Source organism: Dendropsophus ebraccatus, chromosome 6 (assembly GCF_027789765.1).
Source record: "Dendropsophus ebraccatus isolate aDenEbr1 chromosome 6, aDenEbr1.pat, whole genome shotgun sequence".
NCBI lineage: Eukaryota > Metazoa > Chordata > Amphibia > Anura > Hylidae > Dendropsophus > Dendropsophus ebraccatus.
The window spans coordinates 79,014,085-79,027,170 of record NC_091459.1 but is presented as its reverse complement, the minus strand read 5'-3'; the positions used below and the strand labels follow the sequence as shown (position 1 = coordinate 79,027,170).

The 13,086-nt window shown below is 40.7% G+C and overlaps 1 protein-coding gene across 5 annotated transcripts in view; it reads right to left on the bottom strand.

Annotated features, from left to right (window-relative positions):
* GOLIM4 (golgi integral membrane protein 4) overlaps positions 1-13,086 on the bottom strand; it is an 85,569-nt gene that overhangs the window by 44,760 nt on the left and 27,723 nt on the right. The window contains exon 1 of one of the 5 annotated variants that reach the window (XM_069975249.1): positions 8,686-8,751. The exons of the other annotated variants lie outside the window; for them this stretch is intronic. Coding sequence (XP_069831350.1) covers positions 8,686-8,722 — 37 coding nt within the window. The 5' untranslated portion in view covers positions 8,723-8,751. Of the gene's footprint in view, positions 1-8,685; positions 8,752-13,086 lie in introns of those variants that run through there. 5 annotated transcript variants of the gene reach the window in all.

Here is a 13,086-nt window from a genome sequence, read left to right as displayed (position 1 = left end):
GTTTTTGTCTCAGAAAGATAGATACATCTGGGCCAATGTGTCCATATTACTTTTGTGTCCAATTGGCCTTATAAAATACACACTAGCACAAAGGGCCATTAGCCCAAAGGGCCCCGGATCATTTGCCCTACACCTGAGGACGCCCCGTATAGGGGTGAAACTAGTTGTGGTGGCGGTGTGTTAGGTTTTAATCAGCTACTTCCACAGTTCCTAGATAGAGTAGTCTGCAGCTATTCAGTTATAATAGATAGTACCACCGGCCGGCGGACAAAAATATATAAGTATCAGTGGACTGTGGGAGAGTGTTTTTTAACTTCATCACGGTGTTCACATTTTTTATATATAATAGTGTATTAAAAGTTACGTTTTAATTGATTTACCAGGGGTGATCCGGGGCCCTTTGGGCTAATGGCCCTTTGTGCTAGTGTGTATTTTGTATAAATGTACCCTGGACCCCCTAGGTTATTTTTGGCACTTTCGTTGTTCAATTGGCCTTATAAGCACTGCTGTTATGGTCTATAGATAGGCCATATATTCTATAGCTGGAATACATGGAGACATGTGGAATACTTATGGGACAGTACTGCAGACCTTTGGTGCAGTCCGTGCACATATATACCAGTAGCTGTAATTATTTCATTCTGTAAAACTCCTTTAAGAGAAGGTAGAACTCATTAAAAGCAGGATTAAGAAAATGTATTGCCCCAATTCTATAATGCTATCTGTGGCGATGTTTTACTGCAGATCCAAGCCCTAGGTAACACTCCACCTGAACAATAAAACCCTGTGCAGCAGCAGAGCATCTGTATCAGCAGTCACAATTTGTGATTTCAAAATTACATTTCCTGAAAGCAATTCTGCTATAATAAACTGTCAGGGAGGAGATGGAAATCTATAATTGTTTTCTCCTCTGTTGTCCTGTGGAAACAGTGTAATATTTCTACTTTAATCTCAGAGAAGGGGTAACCATCTTCCAAAACATAGTTCTTGTTTTACTTACAGTACATCTGGTGCAAAACGGTTGGGAAAAGACTTGTAGAGCACCTTTTCTATAACAATGATAGACACAAACCTCAAAGGCTGAATACTGAATGCAGCTAACCTGGCATAGGGCTAAGTAACAAAGAAACAATGCAAAATATTATGTAATGTAATATGACCAATAATTGCTTTGTGTAATAGGACATTAACACTATCTAGGCTCTGCCATACCTTCAGTGTTCTGGCCTGGTCTCTGCAGCTAGAGACAGGTTTCCCCCAAAAACAGACAGTAGGGGGGGCACCCAGTGGTCACGAATGAGGGGGGGGGGGGGCACCCAGTGGTTTATGATAAAGTGATCAATCTAACAAGTGATCTAACAAATGTTAGAAATTAATGAAGCGATCACATGAAAGATGTTTAAAAAAACAGTGATCACTTAAACAGAAATTATCTTTTGATTGTCTCAACCTACTTCTACACAATCAATTACTATGTATATAATAGTCAAAAACATTTATCAATTACTGGATTTAGTCAGTCATAAGTGGTCACTACCATGGCAAACAACTTAAAAAGAATGATTCTATTATTGACAAATGAGTAAGCAAGTGGTCTGTATTGTTGATTGATCAACACTTAGGTAATTCATCAGCACATGTAGAAGAACCCTATAGATTGTCTTTAAGGTGAACACCAGTTATCCTAATATTTACAATCTATTAGCATGACATGCCTGTTTTAGCATGCACTTGTATTCCTTGAAATGTTGCTTGGCACAAGGTTTAAGCAGACGGGGCTGGAAAATCGATAGAGAGTATGGTAAGCTTAACCTGTGTATACAGTGTTGCTGCCAAAAACTTGTGCAAAGTGTAGCCTGCTGACAATATGTAAGGAGAGGTGATGGTGAGCTCCTGTATGAGCTCCCCCTTAATGGTTGGTCAGAGCACTTCTGAATTGCTCTGTTCAATAACAAGGACAACCCTCCTGCTATATGATCATTTATATACCCACCCAGCACTTATCTCCAGGGCCCATTCTAGGTTTTCTGTTGTCTGGGGTAAAACCTGAAATGAGCAAGGTGTGTGTACAGAAAACCTACAGCTTATGGCTGGGTTCACACTATGTATATTTGAGGCTGTATTTGGTCCTCATGTCAGGTCCTCATAGCAACCAAAACCAGGAGTGGATTGAAAACACAGAAAGGCTATGATCACACAATGTTGAAATTGAGTGGATGGCCGCCATATAACGGTAAATAACTTCCATTATTTCAATACAACAGCCGTTGTTTTAAAATAACAGCACATATTTGCTATTAAATGACGGCCATTCACTCAATTACAACATTATGTGAACAGAGCCTTTCTGTGTTTTCAATCCACTCCTTGTTTTGGTTGCTATACAGCCTCAAACATACGTAGTGTGAACATAGCCGGGGGCTCGGTTCACACGTTGTAACAGTGCGGCTGTATTTGCGGCTGTAATTGTGCGGCGGTATTTTTGGTGGTTCGTGTGTATGCTTGGAAGTATAGGATATGCGGCTGCACAGTGCACACTATGTCTGAATCTACGGCCCTATCGTAAACGGACCCGTAAAAAATGAACAAGACCATTGTTTGCAGCTGAACATGCGGCCGAGGATTGACAGGCGGTCCGTACGGAGTACTTCAAAAATACAGAGGGAGACAAAAGAACTTTTTCCAGCACTCCAATAGAAAATATTAAAAAGCAAACTTTTATTTTATCATAATTTAAAAAGTTATACTCCCAATGGGAGACCGTACCAACGCGTTTCACACTTTTAGTGCTTAATCATGATTAAGCACTAAAAGTGTGAAACGCGTTGGTACGGTCTCCCATTGGGAGTATAACTTTTTAAATTATGATAAAATAAAAGTTTGCTTTTTAATATTTTCTATTGGAGTGCTGGAAGAAGTTCTTTTGTCTCCCTCTGCATTTTGGCACAACAGCGCTGAGCCGGCGTCCTGATCATCCGTGCACCCTCCTCATTCTGAAAGGCTCTAATCCTCAAGCACAAAGACAACGAGAGCAAGGTGAGCTGTCTACTGAACCATTTTTTTTCTTTTTCTCGGATATATACTTCAAAAATAGCCGGCAATGATGCAGAATGCCGATGCCTCTAATAGTTAATATATTAAATTACTAAAACACATTTTCTTTGTAATCAAGACACTTTCGTTGGTCAATAATTTATTTCTAACGAATCCATCATTTTGCAATTAAATATACTGTTAAAAAAAATAGATATATAAATAAATGTATATTTATCTATATATTTATTTTTTGACAGTATATTGAATTGCACAATGATGGATTCGTTAGAATTAAATTATTGACCAACGAAACAGAATTTATTTCCACGAAAATGTGTTTTATTCATTAAATATTAATTAGTACAGGAAGCTCTATAAGCCGTTAATTCATATTCCCGGCAATAGAGCATTCTGTACTAATCATCACTTTACTTTAATTAAAACATCAAATGTTTCTTCTAATTATGTTATGACAATAGCATTATTAGAAGAAACATTTAGAATTATATGTGCGCTCAGCTGATTGGCTGTTCGGTTGAGCGCACATATAATGAGCCGGTCCGCAGCACAGTGACTTCATTGTGCTGCGGACCAGCGAAGAGACAACATCGGGACATCGGATGGTGACTATAGAGCTCTCCCCACCCCCTCCCCGGCACTGCACCCTTCCCAGCAAGGAAGGGGGGGTCACTTAACCCCTTCCTTGCTGGGATGGGTGCAGTCTGACATTAGTCTGGCCCCCAGGGGGTTAAGGGGGATGCAATACATCCTCCCTTAACCAGCGATCTGCAAAGATGCTGCATACTGTAAGGTGCACAACACCGCTCACAATGATGGGTGTTGTGCTCCTGTTTGTGTGTTTTTTGTGTGTTTCTCCCTTTTTGTTTTTCAGATATTGGTATCCTGGGGACTACGTCGATGACCAGCGGTTGTTCTTTGAATTTTTTTAATAAAATGGTCAATGAGGGGTGTGGGGGTGTTTTTATTTGAATAAAAAAATATTTTAAACTTGTGTCTTATCTTTATTTCTTTACTTTATAGACTTAGTAGTGGAAGCCGTCTAATAGACGGAATCCATTACTAAGTTGGGGCCTAGTGTTAGCCGGTATAAAATGGCTAACACTAACCCCCCATTATTACCCCAGTACCCAATGCCACCAGGGGTACTGGGAAGAGCCGGGTGCCAGTGGTCCCGGAGCGTCAATATTGGTGCTCCTGGACCGGGCGGCAGCAGGCTGGTAAGATTTAGGCTGGGGAGGGCCTAAACCAATGGCTCTTCCCACCCTGGTGTTACCAGGCTGCTGTCGTTTGGTTTTTAACCCGGCTGGTTATAAAAATAGGGGGGACTCTATGCGTTTTTTTTTTTTAAATAAATAAATAATTAAAAAAAAACGCATAGGGTCCCCCCTATTTTCATAACCAGCCGGGTTAAAAACCAAACGACAGCAGCCTGGTAACACCAGGGTGGGAAGAGCCATTGGTTTAGGCCCTCCCCAGCCTAAATCTTACCAGCCTGCTGCCGCCCGGTCCAGGAGCACCAATATTGACGCTCCGGGACCACTGGCACCCGGCTCTTCCCAGTACCCCTGGTGGCATTGGGTACTGGGGTAATAATAGGGGGTTAGTGTTAGCCATTTTATACCGGCTAACACTAGGCCCCAACTTAGTAATGGATTCCATCTATTAGACGGCTTCCACTACTAAGTCTATAAAGTAAAGAAATAAAGACAAGACACAAGTTTAAAATATTTTTTATTCAAATAAAAACACCCCCACACCCCTCATTGACCATTTTATTAAAAAAATTCAAAGAACAACCGCTGGTCATCGACGTAGTCCATGGAATCCGACGTAATCCCCAGGATACCGATATCTGAAAAACAAAAAGGGAGAAACACACAAAAAACACACAAACAGGAGCACAACACCTATCATTGTGAGCGGTGTTGTGCTCCTTACAGTATGCAGCATCTTTACAGATCGCTGCTTACAGTCTGACCCCCCAAGGGGTTAAGGGAGGATGTATTGCATCCCCCTTAACCCCCTGGGGGCCAGACTGATGTCAGACTGCACCCATCCCAGCAAGGAAGGGGTTAAGTGACCCCCCTTCCTTGCTGGGAGGGGTGCAGTGCCGGGGAGGGGGTGGGGAGAGCTCTATACTCACCATCCGATGTCCCGATGTGTCCTCTTCGCTGGTCCGCATCACAATGAAGTCACTGTACTGCGGACCGGCTCATTATATGTGCGCTCAGCCGAACAGCCAATCAGCTGAGCGCACATATAATTCTAAATGTTTCTTCTAATAATGCTATTGTCACAACATAATTAGAAGAAACATTTGATGTTTTCATTAAAGTAAAGTGATGATTAGTACAGAATGCTCTATTGCCGGCATATGAATTAACGGCTTATAGAGCTTCCTGTACTAATTAATATTTAATTAATAAAACACATTTTCGTTGAAATAAATACAGTTTCTTTGTTCAATAATTTAATTCTAACGAATCCATCATTGTGCAATTAAATATACTGTCAAAAAATAAATATATATATATATAAATATACATTTATTTATATATATATTTATTTTAACAGTATATTTAATTGCAAAATTATGGAATCGTATACATTTAATTATTGAACAATAAAAGGGACTTTATTAGACAGAAAATGTGTTTTATTAATTCAATATATTAACCATGAGAGACATCGGCTATAGTGCAGAGGATCGCAAACCCCGGTAATAGCGATTCATGTAAACTGTGTTCCCTGCTTTCCCAGATGCATCCAGAGGTGTTTGCATCACTTTCTTAACATTTTATTTGTTATTTTTAGTTGAACCAGATTTCCAAGTAAATGACCGTATGTTTTGAGCCGCATGTCTATTTTTTCCCACGGCCCGGAGTTTCACCCGCACATTTACAGCCGCATAAAAAATACAGCCGCACAGTTACAGCGTATGAACCTAAAAGTGCATACACACAATCCAGATCCATCATAAATTACCCTGCTCAGGCACTACCTTCCATGAAAATAAGACAGAAGAAGTTTCAAAGTGTTCAATTCCCCTAATGTGTAAATAATTCTTTCATCTTTAGTGCTTCTCCAAGAATAAATGCAACTGACAAGAGTCAATGTATGTGACTACTCCTGGTGATCTTATTCATGGACATACTACCATTACACCTCCATTTTTAAGGGTAGTGATCACTAGTAGTGTAGTGATGTCTGGAGCATATAGCAACATCTGCAAAGTGTTTGCAGTCCTGACTTCTTTGCACTCTACCTCTGTATCCCACTATCATTTGCAGTTCATAGGGTCAATAAAGTCAGTGGTGTGTAGCAGACAGTATAATTTATGGCCACTCCAAAAATCGGCCACTCCAACAATCTGCGGCCTATGCAATAAACTTTGGCCTCATGGCAGAAACGGCCCTGCTCATCTCTATATTTAGTGAAATATAGGAAGGCAACAGAAACCACACCCGCATTTCTCCCTAAATAGCCGTGCAACATTGTATGCCTAATGAAGGAGAAATAGGAGTGTGGTTTCCACCATGTTCGGAAAACATTCTGAACGTGTGCAGGGTTGTTTTTTTTTTCTTAATTAAATCACTGCTCTACACCACAATAAATACTAGAATTAATCCCTTCACTTGCCAGGCATACTGACCATTTCACTGCAGCAGGTATACTGAAAACAACTTTATCAATACCCTAATTCACCACACATGCTCACACTAACCTTTAATTACAAAAGACAACCAGTTCTAAAGCTGCGTTTACACAAAGCGATAATTCACCAAATCGATCGTTTAACGATTTTGAGGTAATAATTTGGTTTATTTAACGATCAGCCTTTAGACAAATAAATAGTTTGAAAAATTGTAAGAAAATTCGTTATTGCAATCGTTTTTAAGATTGCTTAAGCCCATCTTTCACATAGGGTGAATCTTTGAAATACTGTTTACATGAAGCGATCTGCGAATTTTTTAGCAAACGACGATTTGAGAACACGTTGAAAGATCAAAATGATCATTTGCTGTGTTTAAACGGAACGATTATCGCTCAAATGCGATCATTATTGTGAAAATTCGAACGACAATCGTTCTATTATTATTTGTATCTATATAGTTTCACTTGAATGCAGCCATTACAAATTAGTAACAGCCAGTACCAATATAAACAACCTCACTTGCCTAGACTTCGATGCTGTTCAATACCATTTTCCTGAGCACTACCAGGTCCAGTATATCTGACTGCTTTATGGCTGTATTGCCCAGCTACAGGTTCCTATGCACCTGTTCCTATGAGATAAGCCTATGAGATAAGCCTTATCCCAAGCTCAGAAAAAAAAATTCAATGCACAAATACTTTTGTTTACATTTTTTTATTCTGTATGAAAGAAAAACTGGTGTAATTTATCCAAAGCAACCAATCACTGCTCAGAATTTATTTTACTAACGCTTGTCAAGATATTATTTATTTTGTGTATTTTCTACTTTTATTATTCACTAGAAAATGTACCCGGCGCTGCCCGGGTATAAAGTGTCAGTGTGTTAATTAGATTTGTTCTAAGGTGCCCAGGAGGCCAATCTATGTCTTTGTTTTTTTTCTTTAAGGGGAAATTGCCAGTAGCCCTTCATACCTGACAGTTCTGCACTGTTTATGTAAATTGTTGCTTATGCACTTTAGAAATAAACTAAAAACTTTAAACATCCTAAATACCTAATTGCCAAACTGAGATGTCATGTGATCAGACTGTATACAGCTTGGTTATATACAACATTGGCAGTGTTATATACAGAGCCTGGTTATATACAACATTGGCAGTGTTATATACAGAGCCTGGTTATATACAACATTGGCAGTGTTATATACAGCCTGGTTATATACAATGTTGGCAGTGTTATATACATAGCCTGGTTGTATGCAACATTTTCAGTGTTATTTACAGCCTGATTATATACAACATTGGCAGTGTTACATAAAGAGCCTGGTTATATACAACATTGGCAGTGTTATATACAGCCTGGTTATATACAAGATTGGCAGTGTTATATACAGCCTGGTTATATACAATGTTGGCAGTGTTATATACATAGCCTGGTTGTATGCAACATTTTCAGTGTTATTTACAGCCTGATTATATACAACATTGGCAGTGTTACATAAAGAGCCTGGTTATATACAACATTGGCAGTGTTATACAAAGCCTGGTTATATACAACATTGGCAGTGCTATTGCCAGGTGCATAGACAAAGATTTTACCTGATACAACTCTGGAGCAGCAACATACAATTGTCCATGCAGAATCCAGTATGGCAGTGTTATCCAGTCACAGTATGGTGGTATTGGTCAGGTCTGGTATGGCAGTGTTATCCAGTCACAGTATGGCGGTATTGGTCAGGTCTGGTGTGGCAGTGTTATCCAGTCACAGTATGGCGGTATTGGTCAGGTCTGGTATGGAGTTGTTATCCAGTCACAGTATGGTGGTATTGGTCAGGTCTAGTGTGGCAGTGTTATCCAGTCACAGTATGGGGGTATTGGTCAGGTCTGGTAAGGAGTTGTTATCCAGTCACAGTATGGCGGTATTGGTCAGGTCTGGTGTGGCGGTGTTAAATTTAATGTGTGGAGCTATTACCTACCAGTCCTGATGCTAATTGGTGAGTGAGGATGGGGCATCCTTAGGTTTAGTGCTTAGGGCAGCAGCAGCAGCAGGTAATACTGTCCTGTATACATGTATAGATGGAGTAGGGGGTCCTGTATACATGTACTGTATAGATGGAGTAGGGGGTCTACCAGTTATTTCTGTGGATGTTGTGAGGCAGTTTACCTAGCAACCACAACTCCCTCTGAAAATGAAAGCAGTAATCCTATTGGTTGCTAAGGCTCCCAACTGCCATTTTCTCTGGGCAGCTGCAGCTAATTATATCTTCTGTGTGCAGTGTGGAGATTTTCCAATTCATCTCTATATGGCGCCGCTCTTCCCCCTCCCCTCCTGTACATCTGGCGGGGACGGGACCTTCGCTAAAACCTTCCCGAGCAACCAATGTATCGGTGTACCAAATTTGGGGTCAAACGGTTCAGGCGTTTGGAAGTCTAAATGAGACAGACAGACAAACAGACTTTCATTTTTATGATATAGATTTAAGGTTGCTAGTTTTCTTTAATGAACTAGTATAGTAACTTTATATAAAACATATACTGAAAAACTTTTCCATTTTGTGTTTAACTCAAATCAGACCGTTAGCTACTGTGCTAATGATTGACATTTCTCACTTATCACTTGTGATTACTCAAGTTCCCGATTTGAAAATACTTTTACCCAACGATGCAGATGAAAATTTTAGATAGGTAAGACAGTCCCCACTGTCAAACAAAAGATAAATAGGCAAATACCACTCAGCTTATTTTTCTTTCCAATGTAAATCTTCTGTCTGCAGGATTTAACATCAAGCTATAGGAGACCATGAAAAACTATTTGAAATCATTATCTAAACCAAGGCTTCAAAAGAAAGGTCATTGAACTTAAAGGACATCAAGCAGAGCCACATTTTGCCCTTAAGCTGCTAACACTATACAGATATTTGTCTAATGTAAAACTTGTGACACCACATCAAAATTATAACAGCAGATGTCTTTGGCAAAAAAAAAAAAAAAAAAAATCATGGTATAATAATGCCAACAGGTAAAAAATAGTGTTGAGTAAACTAGCCGAACTAGTTGGGGTCGGGGACATTCTCCGAACCTGAATGCTCTGCATTTGACTCCTGGCGAATACAAAAGTTGGCCATTCATGGATACAGCCTATGGCTGGGTTCACACTACGTATATTTCAGTCAGTATTGTGGTCCTCATATTGCAACCAAAACCAGGAGTGGATTAAAAACACAGAAAGGATCTGTTCACACAATGTTGAAATTGAGTGGATGGCCACCATTTAATGGCAAATATTTGCTGTTATTTTAAAACAACGGCTGTTATATTGAAATAATGGCAGTTATTTACTGTTTTATGGCCGCCATCCACTCAATTTCAACATTGTGTGGACAGAGACTTTGTGTTTTTAATCCACTCCTGGTTTTGGTTGCAATATGAGGACCACAATACTGACTTAAATATACGTAGTGTGAACCCAGCCATAGGCTGTATCCATGTTTTCCTGGCACCCTAGGGCAGCATCCAAAAATCCCATGCCTGGAGTCAAATACCGAGCATTCAGGTTTGGAAAAAGTTGCTAAACCCAAATAGTTCGGCAAGTTTGCTCAACATCAATGGAAAAACAAGTACATACTGGTCAGTAGCTACCAAGAATTTTACTGGTAAACGGTGGCCATACTTCCTTTAATAACTGTTGGCTTAAAGTGACTCTGTACCCACAATCTGACCCCCCCCCCCCCAAACCACTTGTACCTTCGGATAGCTGCTTTTAATCCAAGATCTGTCCTGTGGTACTTTCAGCAGGTGATGCAGTTATTGTCCTAAAAAATATTTTTAAATTTGAAGTCCCGTGCCAAAAGGATCTGTGCCCTAACTTTGCACCACCCCTCCCGCCCCTCATCCCCACCCTCTTCAGCATTAGGAATGCCACTGAAACATTTTCTCCATGTTGAACATTGCACCTTAACGATCCAGCCCATGTGCCAGGCTAAACAGGTGGGGAATAGGAGGCAATCTGCCTGGAGCATTCCTAATGATGAAGAGGGTGGGGAAGAGGGACAGAGAGGTGGTGCAAAGTTAGGGCAAAAATACTCCTGTTTGCCATGGGGCTTCAAGTTTAAAAGTATTTTTTTAGGACAATAACTGCATCACCTGCCGAACGGACCGAAGGAGAGATCTTGGATTAAAAGCAGCTATCCAAAGGTACAAATGGTTTGGGGGGGGGGCAGATTGTGGGTACAGAGTCACTTTAACAATCATTTAGCCGACAGTTCTCTCTCCCCTCTTCAACATAGAAAGGAATGTTCTGTCCTATGGGGAGGAGAGGGCTAGGCTTACACCAGAGTGCTCTGGCTGCGGCTTATCTCTTTAAGAACAAAGGGGTTTGGCAGGATGGAAATCACTGCCCAATGCCTAACTCTATCTAAATGATAAAGAAAGCTGAGGCAGACAGGCTCTTTTTTTTCACAGCACTATAGCAAGTGGCTCTTTCATTCAGCTGATGGGTTGGGTCCCTGGACTGTGACCTCTGCTGATCCCACATAAGCCATTAATGCTATTTCCCAGAAATCTTTTAACCCCTTAAGGACAGAGCCTGAAATGGCCTTAAAGGGGAACTCTGTATAAGAAAAACTTGTTTTCTATTAAAAGTACATTAAAAGTTATATATATATATATATATATATATATATATATATATATATATATGTGTGTGTCTATATAATGTATTACCGTATCTGTGCGGTTCTGCCATACTGGTAGCTGACAGAAATCCAGGAAGTGAAGAAAAATGGCATCTGTACAAATCCACATTGTCTCCTGCTCCTTCTGCTATCCCCCTTAGAAGACAAACCTTCCATGCTTCTGCCTCATCAGGCTGATGATGCAGAGAGGGGGCAGGGCGTGATCTCCCAGGAGGCTTGGCTGGATCACCCAATCCCCTGAGTGATCCACCATTTCTGACCAGCCAGAAGCAGGTGTTGCACTGATTTCTCTAATTGTACAGAAGTCTGCAGTGAAATTTGGGCTGTGTTCACACATGTTGCAGTGCAGTACTACAGCGTATTCACAAAAATGATGCAGTAACACAAGTAAATTATGCTAAACGGCCGTTAAGTAAACTTAATAATAAAGGGTGCTCAACCCAATATAGACAGACCTATAATACTACAACAAAAAGAAAAAAATATGTCAAATACGAATGGGTGGCACATCTAAAATGAAAATCTGTATCCTCATAAGTGTGAAAATACCTTTATTAGTACCTAAAGCTACAAGTGCAAAACAAACACATTAAAATCATTTAAAAACATAACCACAGACTAGGGACCGTGTCTGGTAAGTGCTTATCAGACACAGTCCCTAGTCTGTGGTTATGTTTTTAAATGATTTTAATGTGTTTGTTTTGCACTTGTAGCTTTAGGTACTAATTAAGATATTTTCACACTTATGAGGATACAGATTTTCATTTTAGATGTGCCACCCATTCGCATATGACATTTTTTCTTGTTGTAGTATTACAGGTAGAGAATACAGCGTGCTGTGTGGTGTTACAGGTAGAGAATACAGAAAATCACAGATAACACTGATCTCTGCTATGCTAAGGCATAGCAGAGATGAGTGTATGAAATGTAATGCATGTATGTAAGGGCCCTATTCCACGGGCCGAGCAGGGCCCGATCAACGATGTAAACGAGTGCCGATCTGCTAGATCGGCGCTTGTTTACTGAGCCTATTCCACAGCCCGATGATCGTTGAGCGAGAGCTGCACGGAAATTGTTACCGATGTCCTTGCAGGCCTTGCAGCATACCTTACCTGTCAGGTCTTCTCCTCCGCTCTGTCTTCCTCCCCGGGTCCCGCGCGTTCTAGCTTCAGAATGGCCTGTCAGCTGACAGGCCACTCAGCCAATCACAGGCCACGGCGGTCCCGGCCTGTGATTGGCTGAGCGCTCCGTCAGCTGATAGGCCATTCTGAAGCTAGAGCGCACGGGACCGGGGGACGAAGACAGAGCGGAGAAGACCTGACAGGTAGTGTATTGTGCTTCTCAAATCGTCGGTTGCCAGCCGCGCACCGCTATTCCACCATAGCGATGCGCGGTGGGGGGAACGATGATTTTAGGTCTGGCCCTAAATGAACGATCAGCTGATGACACAATCATCGGCTGATCGTTCTCTCTATTCCACCAAGCGATAATCGCCCGAATGGGGCCGATTCGGACGATTATCGTTCCTGTGGAACAGGGCCCTAAGAGTCCTTTAATGGGACTATAAAAGTGTAAAAAAAAGTAAAAAAAAAATAAAAGTTTTTAAAAGTCCCCCAATAAAAGTGAAAATCACCCCCCCTTTCCATTTTATACAAAAAAAACACAAAAATAATAAAGCCAATT